The sequence below is a fragment of the Lathamus discolor genome, chromosome 2, assembly GCF_037157495.1.
Source record: "Lathamus discolor isolate bLatDis1 chromosome 2, bLatDis1.hap1, whole genome shotgun sequence".
Classification (NCBI taxonomy): Eukaryota; Metazoa; Chordata; class Aves; order Psittaciformes; family Psittacidae; genus Lathamus; species Lathamus discolor.
Window position 1 is genome coordinate 57,498,857 of NC_088885.1, and position 26,508 is coordinate 57,525,364.

A 26,508-nucleotide genomic window follows, 5' to 3' on the forward strand; every position below is an offset into this window, starting at 1 on the left:
TAGGTACATTCCTCAGCTTTAAAAGAAAGCAAAATTATCCTACTAATTCAAAGCTGTCAGTCTAGTGAGAAACCTTATTAAAAAGGTTGGGAATGCATCTTTTTGGAGTTTCTTGGTAACAAATGTTGAAGGTGAACTACCAAGCATTTACTAAGAGCCTACTAAACCCAGGATATTACGCCAGTAAAGCAACAAAGCCAGATAAAGAGAAAAACCTGTTAAAGGTACTGTCTTCAGTGGAAGCAGGACCACGCCTGCCTCACTAATTGCAAATGCACCTAATTATAAATAAATATATATATATATATACACACCAAAGTCAGCTGCTCTCATATTCACTGATGTGCAGGATTCCCTGTTCTTGTTCAACAGAATCTACAATCGTGAAGAGTTAAATAAACAGGAAGTCGAGTTTTTCCATTTTAATGAAACTGTCAGAGGGTACGCTTAGATGAGATATAACGAAGGACAAGCTGGATGGGGCTTGGAGTAACCTGGTCTAGTGGAAGGGAGCTGAACTAGATGACCACTATGGTCCCTTCCAACTAAAACCATTCTATGATTCTAAGAACTATTAGGGAAAAAACCCAAACCCAACCAAAAACAGAACCCACCCCCCACCCCCCCAAAAAAGCCCCCCAAAAAAACAAAAAAAAAACCCCAAAACCCAACCCTATAGATGACTGTAGTCATAAATAAGGTAAAATTCAGTTTTACAGCTATGACCACCGTACACTGTTAAAGCAATGAAGATACAAAGAAGATCGCTAACCCTACTGCTTTGGGCTGCTCCGACATGAAGTGTTGTAACATCACAGATCGCAAACAGAGAACAGGAAAAATAGCAACAAATAAAACAGCAAATAAACAACAAATAAAAATAGCAGCAACAAAAACACACAAACCCTGCATAAAAATGCAAAATAATCAAACAAATTCCAAACTAATCAAACCCCAAAATGATCAAACAAAACCCAGCTTTCAGAGCAGCGAACAATATGACTTTAAAAATATAGGCTTAACGTCTGTTAGTCTTTAAAGCATTTAAACAAACAAAACCAATCCAACTACCTATGGAATTAGAGCTGTGATCCAAAATAAGTTGTGTATCTGAGAATATCGTACCGAGCAAAGCTTAATGCTGTCACTTGAGGAAGAGCAGATTAAAACCCCAAACAGCTCAATGGAAGTTTTATGCTAAGCACTTCTTGCCATTTATCATTTTCTGTATCTAGAAAAGCTGAGCTTTACTCCTACTTCATTCTCTTCTCTCACAGTTGAGAGGCAAAAGGTTGTGATCATGATCCAAGAGACTGTACTTGGCCAGTTTGAACCAGCAGTTCCCAAGCCCTTTTCTAGTCCCTCAAGCTCATATGCAAGCTTGATTCCATAGGATTAAATCACACAAAGGTGGAAGGATGGGTACCAGAGACAAGTTTGCTACCAGGGCAAGAACTAGCCAACTCTGCCACAACTCTCAGCAGCTAAACCTTGATGGCATCTGTGAGCAGATGGGGAAAAGAGAAACACAGTTTAAGCAAAGGAAGACTACTGACCCCTCAGGCTTACACCCTTCTGACCAGAGAAGCCCCCATGAGGAGTGACCCTCTTCACTGAACTAGGGTTTCCGGTGGCTCAGTGTCTTCTTCCTTTAAATAGCTCCCCTTGTCTTCATTATTTCCCCAAAGAGAATGGGAGAAGGCCTGGGTGGCAGATTAAACATGACCCCGGGAAGCTGTGCTCAGCGTCACTTCTAGAAAAGTGCACAGGAAAGCTAGGAAGCTTTCCATAAAATTAAGAGTATCTCCAAAACACTTCTCCAAAAAGGCAAGTACCTCAGCAAAGCCTCCCACAATCTTCTACTATTCATTTACTTTACCAAAGAGAAGAGTACCAGGAATAACAGTGAGACTTCTTATACAGAAGAGAGCATCATTTTCCAAGCTGTACGGCAAATCATTTCCAAATTACACGTATGCAGGTAAAGACAAAAGATTAGTGGTGGTGGTAAACACCAAGAAAAAAGAAGACTTCAGTCTGGAAAGAAAATTGCCTAGTTTGGGAACTGAAAGTCTTACACTTCTGAAAAGACCCCAGCAAGACAAGCGCCATGAATCAGACAACCTCTCTGTATGCTGTTCTAACTCAAATAATGAGCTAGTACCAATGTCTTAGTTTTAGTTTATAGAGATACCATCAGACTAACTTGATTGCCAGAGGGATGATTTCGATACAGAAGAAAAGCAGAGATACCAAACCTATAACCAGGTAAAAGGAAGTTATTACTCTGAATGCCGGCCTGTTTTCCAGGAATCAGTAAGGCTGAATCACCAGAAGCCTCTGGTTATTGATACCGAATACAGAAATCACTGTAAATCTATGTTGTACTGGACTATCAGTTGGGGATTTTAAAGCATTAAAGATTCACTACCAACTATCAAAACATACACCCTTAATGACAACTTTGACTTGAGAAGGGACTCTTTAAGTATCTTGTTTCCTTAAAATGGAGCGGTCTAATATCACTGTTACCATGACCAGCAAAAACCCTGCTAACCTTCACCTCAATCACAAAATTGAACTGCATAAATCAAAATAGAAAAAAAGAAGATAATTAAATCTCAAAAAAGAGGGAGGGAGAGGATTATGGAAGGGAAGGGAGAGGAAAGACAGAAGAGGGAGGAGGGAGGAAGGAAATAAACTAAATTTTACCTGATTGCTCCACAAATCAGGTGGGGAAATTTCAAACATTAGATCTAATTCTAAAACAAAACCACCTGTCTGGCTTAGGTGTGACCTAACATCTTAACACTGTTTCCACTGACATCAGTGAAATGTGAACACAATCAGTCCTTAAAATCAGAAGCACTATACTTATTCATACCAAAAATTCAGTGCCATACTTACAGAATTTGTAAACTGTTGCCAAATTAAGCAGCTAAAAAAAAATGTTATGACTAACCCAGCTGCTGTAACTCCAGGTGGTTATTTTACAAAATACAGTGTTTTTTGCCCTGGAATAAAAAAGGGTGTGTAATGAAGCAACAGAACTGAGGCATTCTGAAAAGACATTTGTCTTTACAGGACTCATGCTGTCCATAATCAAACCATTTAAAGAAAAGGGCACAAATCATGGTGATGTGAAACCCCATTTTTTTATGAAGAAAACAGAGCAAGGCAAAATGAAACACACACTGCTTGCATTTGTAGGGCACAACAAGGAATATCTGATCTAACACATCCAGACTTTGGTGACTCTCCACAGCTACTGTGCTTCATGCTTGTTAAAGAGCCTGTAACTGCACGATCTAACAGGATGCAAGAACCTCATTAACAGTGTATTCCAATTGTTAACTGTAGTCAAATGAAGCCACAGCGTAACTGTTTCAAAATGCATTTTGAACCTGCAATTGAAAACAGATGTGAGCATACACTTAGTTGCCATTTTTTGAAAAATTAAACTGTTAAAGGCACATTAACTATATTATGAACCATTTAAGACCACACTCCTTCACAACAATAACGCAGGAGCAACACAAGGACCCACTACACCCTATACATTCACCACTACAAAACAATCCTGCAGGACAACAATTGTTCTGTAAAAAGAAAAGCTGACTAAGACTTGCAAAATTCTGATTCCCTGTTGTCACAGAAAGCATAATTAAAATCCAGAATCATCCATTGACTGAAATACTGTAGACTCTACTTTTTAAACCATGGAGTACAGTTAATCAGTTTCACAAACGCAAATTTAGCTTTCCTAAGCTAGTTTGCGCAAATAAATTGCACATGAGCACAGAGGAACCACTCACACAAAGATAGCTGTCTCCACTACCTGCTCTTTAGGCTGAAAATATTCTTTTAAGCTGAATTATCTTTCTTTAGGAAAGAAAAAACGTAATCTTGCTGTACTAGGATTCTGATTTCTACTGACTCATGGTTTTAAACTTTATTCAGTGAATTAGTGAGGCTTGTGCAACTTTTCTCTATAAAATTATATAGCTACTGCCTCATTACAGTTAACAATGGCACTACTGAGACTACTTCTGCTCCAGAAACATCCACAGATTCAAAACTACAGAACTGTATCTGGAACATTTGGTAAGTACATTTAGATATGGAAACAAGCACAGATTTATCCACAAAATGTCAAATTCAACATTGAACACTATGGAACAGAAAAATCTTCATTTTTGTCTTTCAAATGTTGCTTATATCCCCAACTCAATTCACTTTTAAAATAAGAACTACTCTCCAAAACATACTCACTAATATACTGAGACCCAAGAACCTTAGTTGGCTATTAGTACGTTAAGAGATCATGTGACAGTAAGACATTAAAATACTTATAAGTGCCCTAAGAACACAACTTGAATTACTCTTTCCTAATTCTCACCCTGAATATGGATACATAACACTCTGATTGTCTAAGCCACAGAATGGAGACAAGTTAACAGCAATTAAATTTACTAAATCTTCCATGCGAAAAATTAATCAGTTAAATAGCTTTGGTAATCTAGTATATAGTTAGCTTTGTGTAAATATTTTGCAAATATCCCTTCCCCAAAAAAAATCTCTACATACTATGAGTACATTTATATAATAATATACATATTTCCTGAGTAAATCGTTAAATCTGATTATTTGGAAGATTTGGCAAAATATCCAACTTTATATTACTAAAATAGATTTTTAAATAAACATATTAAAATAAATATGGAATGTTTCTGAAAATTATAGTACCATGAACTTATTATTAACAAGAAACAGCAATCTTCTTTAATTAAGTGCATACTATGTTATATAGTTACTGGTTTTTAACCCACTGAGGAATCACTAAATCTAACTTCTAATCCTGAGTGACAATTTTATATCACCTGCTAATGTATACTTCAATGCAGTACTCGCTGCAAAGCTACAAAACCTCTTCTCTTTTTTTACGGAGAATTTTAAACGGACTGCGATGTGGAAAAGCTTGGTTTACACTGATTTAGCTAGGAACTGAAGCAGCAGCGTGACTGTTGAAGCATCTCACACAACCAACATTAAACACTGATTATTCTTGTCAAACTCCGTTAGTGCTAATCTGAATTACCCAAGTCACTGCCACAGGAAACACGACAGAAGCGTGGATTGCTCTGCACAGTGATGGGATGCAAACTACTTCATGATCACTTTGGCACTTAAAAGAACTACATAATTGTGCAAAAAAACCCCTGACCAATTCTGAAATACCTTTCTAATGGGTTTTTTTTTTGTTTGTTTTGGTATGCTAAATTATATTATTAACATTAAAAAAAAACCAACAAGAAAAAGATAATTAAGTTCTGCCACACTCTGGTTTCTCAGGTTATGGCTTGACTCACAGCTGATACATAGCTTTGGAGAAGCACACAAGGAAATGCTACTATTCAGCTCATCTTCTTAACAAAATTCTTACGTAGCAGACTCTGCAATACCAGCAATATTAAAATTGCATTAACACTATTACAAGATGTGTGTCTCAACATCAGAATCACAGTTATAGAAATGCAGCACTAATCAGTAATGGCAACCCTCTTGCTTTTTTTGATAGCTTTTGATAGCTTATCAAAAACACCACCCGTGGTACTGGGCAGGACACTTTGGCCTTCCCTCCCCATCCTCAGCCTCCCTTTTGTTGTTGTTGTTATTATTATTAGCTATTATTCCAGAATCCTCCTGGGTTCCTCAGGTTTTTCTTTTTTGCATCGTTTGTTTTCATGCTCCATGCTGCTTTTTTTCTTGTGTGCTTGTGTTTGGAGGACAAAGCTCCTGCAATGCCCTTTCAACGACTTCTGGTTTTACTGGACTGCTTGAAGAGGTTTTTGGCAAGGTCATCTGCAGCGCACACCATAAAGCGGTACGAGCCTTGCGTGTGGAAGCAGCCAAGTCTCTAACGGCAGCTGCCAGAGCCAGAACATCTACAATGGAAAAATACATTACAGGTTACGCTTGTATACACTGGCCTGGTACTATTAATACATTTTAAAAATTAGTAAATTTGCTCAACCCATCACTGGTACACAAAGTGTGCTAAAGAAACAGCTAAAAAAATACACTGGTGTTGCATTGGTTGAATTTCAACAGTTAGCTGTTAACATCTCATGCTAACAGCAACCATAACTGTGTCCAGAATTCAGTGGTATAACCACCATATCTGTGATGCAAAAATTAAGCCTATTCAATTAATGTTACCAGAGGGGACTATCTTCAAGCATAGAATCGTAGGATCCAAAGCTGGAACGGACCTCAGGGATCATTTGGTCCAACCTTTGTTGACAAAGCATGACCTAGACCAGACTGCCCAGCACCCTGTCCCAGCAAGATCTTCAAAGTATCGAACACGAAGGAATCCACCACTTCCCTGGGGAGATTATTCCAGAGGCTGATTGTTCTCATTCTGAAAAATTTTCCTCTGGTGTCCAACTGATACCTCCCCAGAAGTAACTTGTGCCCATCACTCCTTGTCTTTCCCATGTGACCACTTGTAGAAAAGGAGTATCCATCTTCTTTGTAGCCACTCTTTAAATACTGGAACATGGTGATAAGGTCTCCTCAGAGCCTTCTAAGGCCGAACAAACTCATCTCTCTCAGCCCTTCTTCACACAGCCGCCCTGTCCTTGGATCATCTTTGTGACCCTTCTCTGGACCCTCTCCAGCCTGTTCACGTCTGTTTTGTATAGCAGGGACCAAAACATCACACAAAATTCCAGATGTGGCCTGACGAGTGCTGAGTACAGTAGGACAATGACATCTTTATCTCTGCTGGAGATGCCTTTGCAGATGTAATCCAGCATCCTGTTGGCTCTTTTTCCCCACAGCTGCACACTTTTACTCAACAAGCGCAGTTAGTAAAACTGCCCACTCAGTTCCAGCCAGATAAGCTTAATGCAATCCTTTTTAACTCCTTTATCTTCCTTGCAGCGCTACTCATTCCCACCCAGCCTCACAGTGAGGAAAGGCTCACTGCTGAACTTGGAATATGTAAGCACTAACAGCAGAACTCAAAACAAACATGTTTCACAGTGAAGAAAACACACTAAAGGCTTTTCTGCATGTGATTTAGATTGTGCTTAGACACCCAACAGCAGGACATCTCTTCTTCAGAAACCTAACTGCACTGCAGATGTTACCACTAATTGTAAATGACTAATTGCAATTTTTTTAACTACAAGTAGGATACAGGACGGTCTAAATAATGCTTCTATATACCTTTACTATGAAGCATTATCAAAAACAAGGTTTGTAGGAATTTATTTAATTTTTCTAAAAAGTCTACCTGTTTCCTGGCTTATGCTTGGGGCTAATATCATGTCACACAATTTCAGGAGTAATTTTAGAAGCTAGTTTGCATCTAGGACTATCACTTTTAAGGATATGACATCATGCTTGACACCTAACTTGTGAAAGCAAAACATCTTGACTCTCTTTACAGTCTATCTTCTTCTTACTAGGAAGAACTATCCCATACACATTGCTGGAAGCCAAAGGAACACTACATCATGGCAGCAACAGGAAGTAATACAATACAGGACAGTGATGAGTAAAGATCCAAAATATGGATGGGAGGACGCAGGAGATGTGCATTCCTCTTTGGAAATAATTCTCTGAGACCCAAGTGTTTTCTGAAGAAAAAATAATATGATCTTTACCTCCAAACCCTGAATTCCTGCACGTATCAGTTGTATGATCACTACACTGAATATCAAGTTATCATTCCCACTGTGGTGTTGAAAGGGAACACAACTGTCCTCATTTTGCATTACTTCTACAGAAGCACATATTGCTGCTACAAGTTATTCTGGCTTTACTTCAGCAGACACTGGAATTCACGAAATGCAATTTCTGGTGGTTTTGTGGTTTAGGTAATTAGACATAATCCATTAACAAGGCACCAACAATTTTTTGTGTGTGTTTTATAAGCTGAAGACTAGCAATAACGCTAATTAAAAAAAAAAATCAACTTGTTAAAAACACATACATTTTCACTTTTAGGACAACTACTTAGTTATATAACATCACCAGACAGTTTTTACTGCTCTCTTAGTGAAGAGGAAAACGTTTCAAAGTATTTAAAGTACCAATGGAAAAGCAGAAAAGAACAAAACAAGAAGTCGCTTAAAAAGTAACAGGTGTAGGTTTACACTTTTTTTTTTTTTGCTGCAGTTACAGTTATTGCTGCCTATTTCTAATTTGCATATTTCAAATGGCTTATTTTTACAATTAAAACTTACAAAAAGCTTTTAAAACCAAAGGAATGAAAAGCAGTTACCTTTCTCATTATTATAACGCAGTGCTCGTTGTTTCTGTGGATTAGCAGCATTAACAATCTCATCCTTACGCCTCGCCTGTGTTACGTGAATGGCTTCCATATGGTGCTTCAATGTAGTGGATATGTTATTGTGTACAGGGGCACCACGAAGCCTTTCCATCTTTCCTACTAAGGTGAGCACCTGACAGACATTGAAAACACCAAAAATCACTAAACATATATAAATCTTCATTAAACAAACAGAACAACAAAAAGAAATGCAGTAATTGGAGCTCAAGAAGACTTACCCTGGCTTGTTCTCGTAACTGGTCGACAATCAAGCGATCAACTCGTGATGGGTTAGCAGGAAGGCGGGACATGGCAGTGGTATTTGAGCTTGATATGCGCTTTCCTGGGAAGTTTCTTGCAAGGTCAGCTTCAGTCTGAAAGGGAAATAAATAGCCATTGTACATGTCTGAAATTACTACAGTATTACCAACCATATTCTGGGGCCATTTAGAATTTTCAAATACATTAGAAGTGCACTTCCTGTCTTTACTTCTGACGGCATTTGCACAACAATGCTCCCAAACACTTGTTTAGATGTACAACCAGCTGCCGTGAGAATGAAAATACTTCTGTAATTCAGCTCCGCCTCAGAGTACAATGCTCACTGGCAGCTTTACAAAGCTGTACAACTTCATTTTAATCCACCTTGGACACAGACCATAGGCAAAAAAAGTCTTGTGCAGCACCCCAGGTATGCCTTTCAAATGTCACATACTATGATTATTAACAAAAGAAACAGGTGATCACACCAATGTAAGCTGTATTTGAAGTGTACCAGGATTAAGCCAGATTTAACATAAATAGGTATCAGCTCTGAGAAAGTCATCAACACAGCTACTAAACTCCCCACTGAGAAAGGAACTGGCCAAACCACTGTACAGTGCAGAAAGTGACTAAACATCACCTACTTTTAGACAGGAGCTTCTTACACCTGAAGTAAAAAAGACACAACTAGCAGATGGTTCTCTATCTCATTCCTTCTTCAGTGTACAACAGACTTAGGAGAGAAAGATTAGTACCACACTGCAGTTCAAGACAAGGTTAAGTCCACATTCATACTAAATGCATGTTCATACTGAAAATACGTGCTTAAGTTCTTTTCTTTTTAGTTTACTGACACATCCATATTATTTAGCCTCTGCCCTCACCTAACATGAATTAGAAGAGCCGGCTGACTCCACCTGCATTCATCTCAGAAGCCTGACATTCAGAAAAAACATAAATTCATATGACACCAGGTATTTAAGAATAACAACTAATAAGCAATTTCCAGTATTAATCTTTATGCACATTAAGTATCACAGGCAATTCACAAGGTTTTTTTAAATGTGAGATGCCTAGAAAGGTGAGATTTATACAAGTTAACAGGTAAGTTCGCTGTTGCTGTGAACTCCAAAGCAGTTGCACTGAACAGGTTTCTGAGAGCTGAAAGGTTTGACTGATAAAACAGATTAGATAGAATTATATGCAAGTCCCGCTGGGGGGAGTTTTCTGTCAACACTTAATAAATTAATGTAGGGTGAGAATATCGGAAGTTTGAGAATGTCAGAAGACAGACCCTTCCCATACACATAGGTACAGGGGAGCTATAGCATTCTCCAAAACTGTACCTACAAGCAGGGATCAACACGGCCCAAGCACATTCTTTTCAGGCAGTCAGGATGCAGTCAGCCCCTTGTGAGAAGTAAGTATTTTGGCTGTAGGAATGTGAGCCATGCTGTGGCAGCTGGCTTGTGGGACAGGGAACAGTTTATACTGTTAAAGCTAACTGCAGGTGTAGCCTGTAACTACAAAACCTAAGGACTGAGAAAGCCTGTGTAGATCACTAGGCTAAAGTTGGATCACTGAGAATGGACTAGATCCAAGTTAGTCTAATAAGAGAAAGAAACTAAAAAAAAACAGGGGAAAAAAACAACAAACAAACAAACAAACAAACAAACCACAAAACAAACAAAAAACCACAAAAGAACAACCACTAAAAAACACCACAAGCCCAAACAACAAGAAACCCAAACCAACACACAACAAAAAAACAACCAACAAAAAATAAAAAACACCACAAAAATTTCTCTCCTTAAATGGAGAGCCTAGGTATGGAATACTTGAGTTAAAGATTTAGTTGGAGACAAGTATGGGACAAGAAAAGAAGAGAAATCCATCTAACCAAACCCTGCAACATGAACTTTTAAGAGCATTAAGGGCCACAAACCACCAGTACTTTGCAAACCACCTGTGGCAGTGAGGGCCCTGATATATCACCATATCATCTAGAGTCGTAGCAAAGGCCTATGGAATTAATAACAACTAGGTAATGACTTTTTATTGACCATATTAATAAAAACCATCCAAGCTAACAATAACTCCGTGCTTTGGCCAGTGATATTGCTACTACATTTGATGTAGCAAATATTGTGGGTTAATAGAAATGTTGTAGTCTAAGGGAAAGTGATTTAGACACTGAAACTCAAAGCCACAGATGATTTAAAACCAGTCGTGCCAAACAATACAAGCATTGTATTCAAAGCAGATGCTGCAGATGTTGTTCTAGGTATTTAAAACTAACAACATGACACAAGAATTCTCGCCTCCTCCAAAGGAGTGACAGCTTTGATAGGAAGTTTGGTCAGTTGTGTTTTACCTTCTTTCTCTCTTTCTCCAAAGCTCTCCACTGCTCGTAACACTCCTCCAGACGGATGTGAAGCTCATTAGCAGGCCCACTGCGATTTCTCAGAGGTTTGTACTTGTTAAATGGTGTTGGAAAGGCAAAGTATGGTGCAGCTATTTCTCCACAAAACAGATCATTGATAAAGGGATACAAGTGGCTCAAGTCATCGTAATGAAAAAGATCAACAAGTTCTGAGAATGGAAATGGTGATGAAGGGAAACTGAAGTTATTTGCTGATGAAAAGAGAGGAGGATTAAGTGGAGGAAAGCCAGGATTTTGTTTAAAATCAGACACTAATGGGAAAGAAGGAAAAAAAGAAGGATTGATGAAATCTGACATGTTACCACCATTCTGTTCATGCTTTTTTCGGAACATATTGAATTGCTGATGATCTGGGGTTGTAGATCCAAAATGAGTCCAATTCCTTCTGCCTCTTGGATCATCTTTATTACTATTTTCTTGGGTCTGTTTTTTTGGAAATCTGTGATATTTTTCAGGGTCCTCACTTACAGCATTCTGCTGGGTTAACCGGTCAGATGGAAAATCAATGGGGCATTTGTGGCATTGCCCCTCTTTATTAGGCAATGAATTGTGCTGCAATCGTCCAATGGCTTTTATTTGCTTTGGATTTTCTGAGATGGAATGAGAAACTCCTAAATTATTAGAAACACCATTTGATATTTGTGACCTTTCATCCTTCCCTGAAGGGAAGACAGGTAAGATCTGTGGGTAGTAGGCCTGCATTACAGACTGATGTGTGGGATAACCAACAGGCATGGCTGAAACCCCTGAAGATGACTGCGGACTTGTTAACACTTGCTTTCCACGTGGGATATCTGATGTAGCTGTTTTCCCATCCAGCCACGTATGTCCATGGTATGATGAGTAACTCCCAATTTGCATGACATTTTTTAGAGATGAATCATATTCTGATACCTTATGAGAGTATTCTTTAGGACTAATATGGATCTTACAGTCATTATTATTAAGAGCATCCCCTGAAGTAAAGCTATGACGACCATTTTGCACATGGGTTTCCTGTGCTGTTTTGTCTGTTCCTCTAGAAAAAATATTCTCTTTAGGGGGTTGATTGAAAAAATATGGTGATGGATGAATAGAGGACTGTAATTTATGAGCAGATGTAAAGTTTCCATATCTTTTAGAAAACGAGTGGCTGTCCTGAGACACTTTATCCCAAGAATCATCAACAGGCTGACTGGAAATATCAGGGGAATACTTAGCTTGTTCTTGAGTACAATTTTTCAGAGCTTTGCCTCTTGCTCTTTCAGTTTTCCAAAACTCTTTCTGAATGCTAGTGCCTTCTTTCACTCTTTTCTGAGAAGAAAAAGTGCTAAAATCGGAACCATTTTTGTCATAGTCTCCATTTAACCTTATGTGGTCATAACTGCCCAAATGCTGATTATAGTCTACATTTTGAAATGAAAACCCTTCTTGATAAATTGCATTATTATTTTGCAAAGAGGAACTGTCAGGGTAACTGTTCTTCAGGATATTATCAGGCTGAGTGCAAGGACCAGATGGAGAAAGCCAAGACTGTATGAGATGAAGATCTTCCAAACCTCTGTGTAACATCTCCACACCATGTGACTTCTGCAAGCGCTCCTGATAGCAGTTCTGCGTACCCATCAGGGTTGAAAAATCCTGATTTTCATCAGAGTGCTTAGAAGAGAGCCCTGAGAATTCACCATTGCTTCCAAGTTCAGGTGCCCATGCAGGTGGAAACAATCTTGAAAGAGAATTCCTGTAACAAAGTTATACAAGCCTCCTGTAATGGTTTAAGAAATTTCTTACATTAAAACAGTTCATGTATCACTGTCATTCCCTCAGCCTGCATGTTTCCCCCACTACATTCTTGGCTAATTATACACAGCCCTCCTCTAAAACATAAGCTGTGGAAGTACTTCTGCTGCAGCTGAGTAAATGCTATGTGAAATCTAACTACTAATGCTGCTCTCTAATGTTTATAATCTGTATATTGAGAACTGCAGAGTGTATTCAGATTTATTTAATATTTTAGATTTGACTGTATTCAGTCAACTCCCTACTGGTTAAAATGAGATTTTCCCCTCCCCTCCCAAATGCTGTAGGTTGATAGAAGACTAGAAAAGTTGCATTTCAAACAGTTTGTTGCCTTATTTTTTTAATGGCAACTGCAGTAAAAAAGAACACCTCTACATTTCAAGGGGATTTATAAGACCTTCATTACTCAACACTGTGAAATAACTAAAAATGTGTATCTGTGAGGACATAAAACCCATACGCACATATAAGAACTTTCAGATCAAACTTACCAGTCTGTAACTGGTTCTGGCTTGCTTGGCTCCTCTAAAATGCTTGACACTAGCCCAAACATATCAGGGCCATTGCCAGAATAAGAAAGGTTTACTGGTGCCCTAAAAAAAAAAAAAACAAACCAGAAAAGCCTAGAAAGTCTTTTTCTCCTTAACAAAACAGGCAAAAGGAAAAGTAAAGCATTAAACCTTTGATTTATTTCAGCAGCATCTGCTAAGTGTTCTGTATTTAATCTAATCTCAGGACACATATATAGAAAACTCCTCCTGCACTCATGAATTCTATAGCTTAAATGAAGCAGAACAACTTCCCTAACTTCTCACCTCAGCAGACACTTCTCAAGCTGTTAAGTAAAGAGTAAGGAGCAGCAAAATATTTTTCTCTCTTTTCAAACAACATAACTTAGCTTATAGACATTTCTTCACATCTTGAGTGTCTCCTTCAGAGGATTAATACAATCAATCTTCTCAAAATCTTGGAGGTTCTAAATTATCTATTTCCATAATTCAGTAACTGTAATTTTAATCTCAAAACATTTAAATTATACTTAAATTGAATCACTTTTTAATCCCCTTTTGAAAGGGGCTGGTCAAAACGGTATTAAATATTCCAGATAAATACCAAAGTTGCTCAACCATCACTACTCCTACACAAGCCCAACTTTTACTTCAGGTGCAAAATGAGATCTTTAAAGAGCTGTTTAATGACATCTAACTCTTACTCAGCAGTTGATTAAAACAGAACACCATTAAGATTTCCTTCCCTCTAACACGCATTATTTTGCTCCAATAAATTTCACTCATCATCCTATTCTCACTCAGCTGATTCATTTCAGTGTCCCCGAAGATCTCTCAGTCTTCCCGGGCATCAGCTTATCCCAACAACTACATCATCTGCTAATGCTACCTCATAATTACCCATGCTGATTTTGCTAATTAACAACTATAAAATGTGGGATAAACTACTACAACTATCACCTTGTTAATCTCTTGCCACAGTGAAAATTAAGACAGTTATGCCTTACTAGCTTTTAAGACCTTACCACGTTTTGACTCCTAACTACCTTATTATTTACTTCCTGACCATTCAGTTCCTTCTGAAAGGAATCTGGTGTGTGTTTTTGTTTAGGATACACATAAGTGCAAGAATTCTTGAAAATGTTTTATGAGTGTAGAACTATAACTGCTCTTTGATCACTAGATTTCTTCTGTGCCTTTGTCAGATGGCAAACTTTTTTTTCCTCTTATTTTTTGTAAGGAGGCCTATTTATTTCCAATTGCTGCAACCAAACAGAGATCAAAGATGAAATTTTACATCTAGATGATGATTTTCAGCAAGGGACAGGTCAATTTACAATGTCGCATAGAAATTAAAATCAATGGCCATTTTAGAACCACACACAGGTCAGAAGGAAGCTGGAATGACTATAAATGAAAAAGATAATCGTAGGAAAGAACAAGCACAGGACAGCAGTGAGTCTAAAACTGCCCAAACAGATTTTATACACTAGATAGAAGTGAGATGAAATGTTCGTGTGTTCCTTCTGGTACATGCACCAGAAACATTAAAATGCAGTTCAAGGCAGGGGAAACTGAATACTTGACAAATCCCATTTCTTAATGCAATCAACTTGCTCAAACAAGGGACTAGAAACAACTGCCCTTGTCTTTTGTCTCAAGCCAGCACTGTTCGCTACCAGCAACATGAAAATTCTTGGTAATGTGACATGTCAAGAAGCATCTTGTAAGGTAAAATCCCAATACACCCCGATAGGAAGATACTTCCCATGAAACACACCAAAACACATAGAAAAGAAGTCAACTACATTCCTGCCTTCTGGTCTCTGAATAAACTACCCGCCATCAATCGCAGGACAACTGAATTCAAAAACAAAAATCCCACTGTAACAGGCATTCAGTTTTCTCAAGTCCAAGATAGGCAGCAACTAGCTTTCTGGTTTGTACCAGGAAACACTTGCTGTAATACCCCTTAGTTCTGCATCATCAAGGAATCAAATCTTTAGCTCCTAGTGCCTTAATTTACTGCCTATCAAGGCAGAGCAACATAAAAAGAATCAATGAAAATAACCAGCACACAGGAAAGGCAAAGCCATGCCAAATTGCTTACAACTATACAAAACAGAACACAAATGTCCAGCCTGGCACCAAGTTTGTGGCAGCAAGCAAGCCTGCCCCTGCAGACAAAGAACAAGAAATAGGACAAATGAACCAAGACCTACAGCTCCTCACCAAAACTTCCAAGATCATCCTCCAAGGCCCTCCAGGGTAGGAGGAGGAGGGTTGCAGAAGATGAAAGATCAACAGGCAAATGGAAATGGCACCTTTGCCACATCTGTGTGCTGTTCCAGCTGTTGTGATTAACTTTAGAACTGAAGCTGAGGACAAGTCCACAGCCTTTGAGGACAGACATTAGATGTGTTGTCTTCCTTTGGGGAAATGCTGCATTTGCTACCTTTTATTTGCTACCTTACAATAATCTAAAGGCTGCTTTTAAGAAGAAATTGTATATTTTATTAGTGGATTGCCACTCAGAGCTTAAAGCACTTACAGCTAGTACTAAAGCTATATAACCTTTTATTTAAAAAAAATATGTAGTGCATGTATCTTCTTTAACTGTACCCTTTCAGCATCTTTTGAACCAGTGGATTCCCCTTTCTCCTCACATCAAACTTCCTCTTTCTTACTAGGCAAGTGATAAAAAACCTGCAGCGAGACTGATATTATCAGTGCTAACAGCATCACCACAGTGTCAAAAGCTGCTAAGCCAGACTGTTATCAACCAACCCCCCAAAAGCAATATTATGTTGCCAGCACTTGGCATTAAGATGGAAAGAAGAGAGAGGGAAGCCTAATATGAAATCATGGTTTACATTTTAAGGCTGGAATAGTTCTAATGTTACAATTTCAATGGCTGCGCACAAGCCACAGAATCACCAATACAAAGGAGAGAACCAATTATTTCAGTGGGCACCTCCCAGTTTCTATAATCATTCCCTGTTCCTTGCAACCTTTGTATCATTCATGATTCTATAAAAATCACTCCTCAGCAGAGTTGACTCACCAAAACTGAAGAGAAGTTTTATTTACACTCCACTGACATGGAAACTTTCACACCCCTGTCCAGCCTCACTGCCCTGCTCTGCACCTTTACTAATTCAACTGCATTATTAAGGCTGGATGATCAGAAGCGCCTGCAATAGTCAGAACCTGGGCAGAGTGGAGCGCTCCAGGGGAATAAAAATGTTTCATGATTCAAGTAGCAAAGACCCTTTGAATTCATTCAGCATCCAAAACTGCAACTGATTTTTATATATTATATATATAAAATCAAACTTGAGTGCATTATATCAAGGGAAGACAGAAGGTTGGCATATTTTCAAGAGCAGTTTTATGCATATTTATGCTTTCAGTTGGAGAGGCACCACTTACACTTGACCTGTGCCTAACACTCTCTGCATTGTTTGTGTTCCAGGAAATACTCTGTATTACCAAGCAGGATCATAACGAGCTACGGTACTGAGTGGTGGGAGGCACAGAAGGAAAGTATTTTCCTTAAGGAGTTTTCAATTACACATGGCATTTTCCCATTTCATTCCCTAAATGTAGTATTCTTTCCAAATTTTAAAATGTTTTTACATGTAAACATACACATCTATACACATACAGACCCCCTACCTTTTTCACAACCTTTACAATAACTATTATAGAGGAAAAAAAAAAAAAAAGAGTTTCTAGTTATCCCAGAAACTCTTCCCAAAAAGATCCAGATTCCATTTGTTCTGCTCCATAATATAGGCATTCCAGAACCCCACTGTAAGATTACACCAAGAATGCTCATACCATTTCTTTGTGCAGTCCTGAAAAGAAGTTTTAGAGCCAATATCCTCTTCACATTTTGACCAGTTACTACATAGATGGGAAGATTCTAGCGGAGGTGGTGTACTAGTAATTGCTCCTAATAATGGGGAAAATAATTGAGTGTCCATTGTTTGTTTCTTGCTATTTACCTATGTTGAAAAGAGAAAGAAACATTTTTAACATTAGATGTTTACATAAATGAGCAGTAAATGCAACAAAGCAAACCCTTCCTTTTATATCTTGAGCTACATAACTTTTCAGGAAACCACAATGTAGCTATGATAAAAGGATACAGTATAAACTTGCTGCATCCTCTACCTTAAAGTAGGCTAAAAATAAATAATAATAAAAAAATACTTACTATACAATAACACGAATTGTCTACAGGTTTCACATTGTAGGTGTTTGCATGTCACGTTCACAAGCTCAGAATCTTCTGGCCTATATGACTGGAAACGCACTTATCACAGGCATACACATCCCTTCTGAGAAAACAAAGGGAAGAGAAATTATCCCTGAAAACATAAAATATGCCAACAAAGTGCCCACAATTAGCACAAAGAGCCACTTCTAACCTTCAAAGAGCAAAACACGGGTAAGAAAAGCCATCTGTCTTTAAGTGATGGTCCAGAAAAGAAAAATTATTTATTCAAAGAATAAATAGTAGGGAATCTAAAGAACATGGGGAACCACACCTCACACAGTATCTCATTGCTTTGACAGAACCTGTGATTGACAAAGGTTTACGCTGAGTATCAGAAACCTGCTTTGAGTTAGAAGAAACCTCTGGCATCATCTAGCCTAAATCCCTGCTCAGAGCAGGCCCAGTTAAGTCAAGCTACTGATTTTTTGAGATCTCACCTGAAACCCTAACACCCTTCCAACCCTAACTATTCTATGATTCTAATTTGAGGCAGAAGGCACTGACTCCTATGACCCTGTGGAGGTTAGACACATATTCTGTAACATCCCATAAAAACACACTATCAATATCTGCATTATTAAATAAGAAACAAGAACAACTTCCTGGCCCAGAGACTAAATGACACAACATACAAGTATCATTTAGGAAAGCAATATCTGACCAAGGCCAACATCTTAGCAGTATCAACAAGCAGAAAACAATGCCTGGGCCTTGGTTTTGTTTAGTTTATTAAGAAGCAACACAGAGATAAATTACGCTCCTTGGTTACCGTAGAAAATATTTTTGCATAAATTAAAAATAAGATCTGCAACTAATGAATTTATTTATTTATTTATTTAATTTATTTTCAGAGCCATTAATGACTGCTAATGTGAGCTGTGCAGGACATGACTAAGGATCAGCTAAGGAGGTACTTCTGGTACCCGAGATACCACCTCATCATTCAGCACTTCCAAACCACAGGAGTCTGTCATTCTACCTAGTCATGCAGAATTTCAAAATAACTGAGGAATTGTTATCTGCACATATGAACTACTAACAAGATACGGTAAAAGGAAAGAGGGATAAAACAGTGTGTTGCCTCCTACAGCTTGCTTTGGTTTCAAAATTCTTCACTGAATTTCAGGTAGTCACATCTAATAACCTAACAGCTTTGCAGAGAAAGGACTGACTACAGAGGCACAGAGGCGTTTCACTCAGAATGAATGAAATGCTGCCTCAAAACTAGAAAAAAGTTAAAAATAAATCAAAAAACAAGCGATGACAGCTCCAGTCTTCAGTAGGAATTTGCTTCATTCTTTCCACCCTGCAAATCATGGGAAAGCTGCTGCTTTCACTGAATTACCTCTTAAAACAACAAAAAACTTACTACATCTAAAACCTAAACAGGTTTATCTCAACAGATCTTTTTTTTTTCTTCCAAAGCACAACAGATACAGCTTCTGTTCTTTCATGTAAAATGCAAACATGCATGTACTGAACTCTCTCCCTCTGTACGAAACTGAACACACTGTGAAATCACATCTTATCTTCTAATGCATGCAGAGGGCTTTTAACTTCTGCAAGCAGATCATCGCAACTGAGGAGTAAGCCAACAGAAACATTTACTAAAAGCATTCACTGTTTCCAAAAGCTTTACACAGTTCTTTGTATTTAGAAACTTTTTCAATATTAATTTCATTTGGGAAGAAATAAGAGAGTGGAACTCCATCGGTATAATGTTAACATTTCAAATATAAATATGCATGAAGCTAAACAGTATCAAAGCTATCAGGCACTGATGGTATTACAGTACCTGCAGGCGAGTCCTGTGCTCCCACTACACACTGATGCCCTTTTGATTCCTGGTTCCTTCACTCCTGCTTCACCCAGGCTGCATGCTAAGGATCTGCTGTTACTATGCAGATGGACAAAAAGACCTTGAGGACAGCTCCTCTTCCTACTATCCTCCCATTGCCCAATCAAGTGCCACACCAGCACAGCTGCCAGGCAGGACAAGGCAGATGCAATCTACAGATCTTAGTACTCGGCTAGATAAACAGTAAACTGCACCAGCAACAGAGTCCTGCACAGCAGAGAACGCAGAACAGCTGAGGTTTGATGGGACTGTGGGAGTCAAGGCCCCTACTCTGAGCAGAGCACTCAGGAGCTTGTGCAGTCATGTCCTGAGCACTGCCAAGGACAGAAGACATGCAGACACATCAATGTGCCCACACTGTATCTCCAGACATAGATATGAGACAAGTTTTCCAGAGACAAACATTTCTGCCTATCTACCACTGCCTGAGATGGACAGCTAGGAGACAGAGATCTATGACCTGCTGGAAATCCGCTGTCTGAAGGCTTAACTGCACTCTGAAGACAGCAGAAGATTCAAATATTATTTCTCATTACTGGAAATATTTTGTTTCTTGTGCTGTCCAGCTAACTACTGGAAACAGTTCAAGGCTGTAACTGTCTATTCTGACACGGTAATAGCTGCTGACAGAGCAGTGAAAGACCCTCAAGCAGAGTAGAGGAGTTTTAGGGATTTTCAGAGACAACTTCATTAAAACGCTGCACAACATCTTCGCCTCTAAATGGCAGAGACATGCATTTGATGGGTGGATTACCCACTAGATAAGGAACTGGCTTGATGGCCATACTCAAAGAGTTACAGTCAATGGCTCAATGTCAAAGTGGAAATCACTGACAACGGGCAATCCTCAGGGGTTGGTGTTGGGACTGATCCTGTTCAACATCTTTGTCAGCAACATGGACAGTGGGATTGAGCACCCTCAGCAAGTCTCCAATGATACCAAGCCGTGTGGTGCAGTCAACATGCTGGAGGGAAGGGACAGGATTCAGAAGGACCTGGACAGGATGGAGATGGGTGGTAGTGCAAACCTCATTAAGTTCAACAAGGCCAAGTGCAAGGTCCTGCACCTGGGTTGGGGCAATCCCAAGGACAAACACAGGCTGGGGGAGACTGGACTGAGAGCAGCCCTGAGGAGAAGGACTTGGGGATTGGTTGATGAGAAGCTCCCCATGACCCCATTTTGGTCGATGAGAAAATGAACTTGAGCTGGCAGTCTGCGCTCGCAGCCCAGAAAGCCAACCATGTCCTGGTCTGCATCAAAAGCAGCGTGACCAGCAGGTCAAAGGAGGTGATCCTGCCCCACTACTCTGCTCTCGTGAGACCTCACCTGGAGTATTGCGTGCAGTTCTGGTGTCCTCAACATAAAAAGGACATGGAACTGCTGGAACAAGTCCAGAGGAGGGCCACGAAGATGATCAGGGGGCTGGAGTACCTCCCGTATGAAGACAGGCTGAGAAAGTTGGGGCTGTTCAGCCCGAAGAAGAGAAGGCTGCGTGGAGACCTCATAGCAGCCTTCCAGTATCTGAAGGGGGCCTACAGGGATACTGGGGAGGGGCTCTTCATTAGGGACTCTAGTGACAGGACAAGGGATAAAGGGTAAAAACTTAAACGGGGAAGTTTAGATGAGATATAAGGAAGAAATTCTTTCCTGTTAGGGTGGTGAGGCACTGGAATGAGCTGCCCAGGAAGTTGCGAATGCTTCACCCCTGGTGTTCAAGGCCAGGTTGGACAGAGCCTTGGTGGCACGGTTTAGTGTGAGGTGTTCCTGGCCACGGCAGGGGTGTTGGAGCTAGATGATCTTAAGGTCCTTTCCAACCCTAACTATTCTATGATTCGATGACCCAGCAGTGTGCACGTACAGACCAGAAACCAATTGCGTCCTGGGCTGCATCACCAGCAGTGTGACCAGCAGGTCAAAGGAGGGGATTCTCCCCCTCTACTGTGCTCTGGTGAGAATCCCCCTCTGGACTCCTGTGTCCAGCTCTGGGGCCCCAATGTAAGAAGCACGTGGAGCAGCAGGAGCAAGGCCAGAGGAGGCCACAAAGATGCTACGAGGGCTGGAGCACCTCTGCTATGGAGACAGTCTGAGAGAGCTGGGCTTGTTCAGCCTGGAGAAGAAAAGGTTTTGGGGAGACCTTAGAGCAGCTTCCAGTGCCTAAAGGGGCCAACAGGAAACCTGGAGAGGGGCTTTTGACAAGGGCAGGTAGGGACAGGACAAGGGGGAATGGCTTTAAATTGACAGAGGGGAGATGTAGATGAGATCTGAGGAAGAAGTTCTTCCTTGTGAGGGTGGTGAGACACCAGCAGAGGTTGCCCCAAGGAACTATGGCTGCCCCATCCCTGGCAGTGTTCAAGGCCAGGCTAGACAGGACTTGGAGCGACCTGGTCTAGTGGAAGGTGCCTCTACCCAAGGCAGAGGGTTGAAACTATATGGTCTTGAAGATCCCTTCCAACTCAAACCATTCTAGGATTCCATACGATTCTATGCCAACCGTAAGAAGTGTCAGCAGTGACACTAGGTCTATCTGAGGTACACTGCTGAACTATAGCATTAGGGGGGGACAAACTGAAAAAAATATTCAAGCCTTCACTCTCTGGTTCAGAGGTGAGAACAAAGGCTTACAGCAGATTAACAGTTCTCTGAAAGGACATATTATAAGCTTAAAAAAAATATTATCAGAGCTAAATATTTGCTTCATTTTATAATTAGAAGAAATAACTTTGACATAAAGTCCTATCTGACAAAGTTTTGGGGTTTTTTTTGCAAAAATCATCTGACCTAAATTAGGAGAAAGCCTTTTTTTTTACAGTCAGTTACCATCAAAAACTGCAGGAACTCACTGCTATGGAACATCACTCACAGACACTTTTCATAAACATCTATCATAACAATAACAGCACAGCACACTATTACTACTTCTATGCTGAATGTATTCACCTCTAATTTCTTGGCAGGATAAATATTTCCTGTTTATTTCTTGTTTTTCTTGGCATGATAAAGCAAACATAAGAAAAAGGACTCTTTTGGCTTTCTGACTTAAAACTTCTAGTAACTCTTACCTACAGATAATTTATAGCACACTGAAAAAGGCTAGCTCATTCAGGATGTGTTGATATTAATCTCTGAAACTAGTGGGTAAGAGTAAGTAAGTCAGAATTCTATAAACTGCCTTCTTGGGGTACCTGGGAAGCTAACCAGCAGAAGTAAACAGGTGACAGGGGTATGTAGAAAACTAAAACCAGAGGAGAAAATAGGTCAGTTATTCAGATATTTCTTAGTATCAGGGACTAACCCTCAAAAATGGCAGATTACTGGATACTTCTTTCTGAATCCAATTTTGAAAAGACTTGTTGCAGTAGCAAAAAAATGTTACTTTCCAGCAAAGAATTACTTTTTTTCTGAGAAAACTGAATCAAGTCTGTTAGACCTCTCTTGGAGAATTGCATCAAAAATCATGTAAGAAAGCATCACCTCAGACAGTGCATTGAGGGAGAAGTACATTTATGATATGCTTAATATATAGGGGTTATAGCCAAATTACAATCAAGAACAAACATAGGCCAATACGCCATTTCTTTTGTTTGTTTTAAATGCTAGCATCTAAATACATTCATTTAATATAATCAAAGATACTTTTTTTTGGCCATGGTAACTATCAGGAATTATTCTTCAGGAGACTGTGGTAAGTCTCACAAAAGCCCATGACGAGTGACCCTCAAAGCCAGACTGAATGGGAACTGCTGATCGGCATGAACAGAGCATTACTCTCCAACACTGAAACAGATAGTAAAAGCTGCTTCATCTCTAATGCAGCATCCTCTTGAGGTGTAGAGGATTTTTGTTACGTGATTATTCAACAGACTTTACTAGAAAATCCCAACATATCATACAACTATTTATCTCTGTTTACCTGAGCAAATTCACTTTTTTGGACTCACCTTTGACTTGGTATGAGCATGGGTGACACAGTTTGACCATGTCTTTGTTACCAGTACACAAGTTGTCTTCTCTGAAGAATGCAGCATTGCTGTGCAAGCAGAAATTTATATTCTTAAGAACAGAATTAGCCTAATTAAAAGCAATTGAAAAAAAATGGCAGTAATTACCAAGTCCATCAAAATTGTACTTTTTACACATGAAAGTCATTTCTAGCTACCCCTCTTTGCTCCTCCTACCATCTCTCCATGTCACACCACCCATAGCTCCTCCATATATTAGCAGAACACCTATGTTCACAGAATCACAGAATGGTGTGGGTTGGAAGGGACCTTAAAGACCACCCAGTTCCAACCCCTGCCACAGGCAGGGACACTTTCCACTAAGACCAGGTTGCTCCAAGCCTGTCTAACCTGGCCTTGAACGCTGCCAGGGATGGGGCAGCCACAGCTTTTTGGGGCAACCTCTGCCGGTGTCTCACCACCCTCACAAGAAAGAACTTCTTCCTCAGATCTCATCCCAGTCTCCCCTCAGTCAGTTTAAAGCCACGCCCCCTTGTCCTGTCCCTACCTGCCCTTTTCAAAAGCCCCTCTCCAGGTTTCCTCTTGGCCCCTTTAGGCACTGGAAGCTAAGCTGTCCCCAGAGCCTTCTCTCCTCTAGGCTGAACAAGCTCAGCTCTCAGCCTGTCTCCATAGCAGAGGTGCTCCAGCCCTCGTAGCATCTTTGTGGCCTCCTCTGGACTCGCTCCAACTGTTCCAGGTCTTTCTTATGTCAGGGCCCCAGAGCTGGATGCAAGACTGCAGAGGGGGTCTCACCGGAGTGCAGTAGAGAGGGAGAATCCCCTCCCTCGACCTGCTGGTCACGCTGCTGGTGATGCAGCCCAGGACATGGTTGGTTTCTCGGCTGGAAGCACACACTGCTGGGTCATGGGGAGCTTCTCATCAACCAACCCCCCAAGTCCTTCTCCTCAGGGCTGCTCTCAGTCCAGTTTCCTGCAGCCTTTATCTGTGCTTAGGACTGCCTCAACCCAGACACAAGACCATGCACCTGGCCATGTTGAACTTCATGTGGTTTCCCTGAATGTCCAACCATAGCACAACACCAGAACTTGTTTCATCAACAGAGAAAACCAATTGCTTTCTACAGATTTGTCCCTACCTAAAGCTCATGGTTAACAAGTGTTATCCATACCATATCCTCTCAGTCTCCCCAGGTCACCCCCATCCTTCCCTACTCAGTGTGCCCTCAGCAAGTTTGCCAATGACACCAAGCTGTGTGGTTCAGTTGATACGCTGGAGGGAAAGGATGCCATCCAGAGGGACCCTGACACACTTGTGAGGTGGGCTGATGACAACCTTATGAAGTTTAACCGTGACAAGTGCAAGGTCCTACACCTGGGTCGGAGCAATCCCAGGCACAGCTACAGGTTGGGCAGAGAAGAGATTCAGAGCAGCCCTGCGGAGAAGGACTTGGGGGTGCTGGTCGATGAGAAACTCAACATGAGCCAGCTTCAGTGTGAGCTCACAGCCCAGAAAGCCAACCATATCCTGGGCTGCATCAAAAGCAGCGTGACCAGCAGGTCGAAGGAGGTGATCCTGCCCCTCTACTCTGCTCTCGTGAGACCTCACCTGGAGTACTGCGTGCAGTTCTGGTGTCCTCAACATAAAATGGACATGGAACTGTTGGAACAAGTCCAGAGGAAGGCCATGAGGATGCTCAGGGGGCTGGAGCACCTCCTGTATGAAGACAGGCTGAGAAAGTTGGCGCTGTTCAGCCCGGAGAAGAGAAGGCTGCATGGAGACCTTGTAGCAGCCTTCCAGTATCTGAAGGGGGCCTACAGGGATGCTGGGGAGCGACTCTTCATTAGGGACTGTAGTGACAGGACAAGGGGTAAAGGGTAAAAACTTAAAACAGGGAAGTTTAGACTGGATATAAGGAGGAAGTTCTTTACTGTAAGGGTGGTGAGGCACTGGAATGGGCTTCCCAAGGAAGTTGTGAATGCTCCATCCCTGGCGGTGTTCCAAGTCCAGGTTGCACAGAGCCTTGGGTGACATGGTTTAGTGTGAGGTGTCCCTGGCCATGGCAGGGTGGTTGGAACTAGATGATCTTGAAGTCCTTTCCAACCCTAACTATTCCATAATTCTATGATTCTACTCATCCTGACGGCAACCAGCTAAGAGCCCACTGTGATATGACTGGGTAAGTAGGTCACACCAGGCACTTACAAACATGCAGAAGCCTTTCTCTCTGCAAGGACACTGACGTGGGTCTCTCCCCTGTGAGGGTGATTATTGCTGAGACGTCCACCCACCTCTCCCCTATTTCGCTGAATTTGATGTATGGTTCAAAGCTCACTGGAGGAACGGCAGATTCCTCAACAACAGAACCATTCAATATGCCGAAAAAACCAATCCCCCTAATTTTTCTCAGGAGTGAAGTGTCCACTCATCTTCCCATCAACACTTATTAAAATTATCACGAGAATCTTTAAACAAACCTTGTAAATATCAATCCTTCTCAAAACATTTACCCTCACCCTAATTTTGTTGTCTTCTGCCCCCACATACCCTGGTTCCTGGGTGAAGACAGGGATAGTAACATTTTCCCTGCACATATATGTACACATACACTTTCCATAGTCTTCTTCCACTGACCAAACAGAAACAGAAGCCTGAATCTGAATTACTCTTCTGTGGTTAATGCAAATGTTGCTTATCTGAATGCCTACTTTTCAAAGTAACTTCAGGTGGATTCAGGTTGCACTTCCAGAAGAGTCACAGCGTGCCTGTGTACACACACTGATGCCATTGTGAACGAGTACCTAAGTTCCAGGTTTTGCAATTCCATGTGCTATGGTTCATCTAGTCCTCAAAAGGGAAAAAAAAAAAACCCAGACGATTTGAAACATTACCTTAGTATTGTAGGGCGATCATGAGGAAGGCCTAAAAACATCCACCTGCATTACCTGAGGGTTTGCAGGTTCCACAATCAGGTTAGATGGGAAAACTGCAGTTCAGTCTAAAGACCCAGACTTCTCTTTCACACACCCATTTTGAACTTCTTTCAGGTTTTTTATATTTAGGCCTATC

The 26,508-nt window shown here is 40.5% G+C and overlaps 1 protein-coding gene across 1 annotated transcript in view; it reads right to left on the minus strand.

Moving 5' to 3' along the window:
- Positions 1 to 642: 642 nt before the first annotated feature.
- Positions 643 to 26,508, minus strand: part of LOC136009029 (uncharacterized) — a 31,203-nt gene continuing 5,337 nt past the window's right edge. Inside the window, 8 exon segments of the mRNA XM_065669118.1 lie at positions 643 to 5,945; positions 8,297 to 8,477; positions 8,584 to 8,718; positions 10,983 to 12,771; positions 13,322 to 13,423; positions 17,183 to 17,349; positions 23,422 to 23,452; positions 23,454 to 23,551. Coding sequence (XP_065525190.1) covers positions 5,743 to 5,945; positions 8,297 to 8,477; positions 8,584 to 8,718; positions 10,983 to 12,771; positions 13,322 to 13,423; positions 17,183 to 17,349; positions 23,422 to 23,452; positions 23,454 to 23,551 — 2,706 coding nt within the window. The 3' untranslated portion in view covers positions 643 to 5,742.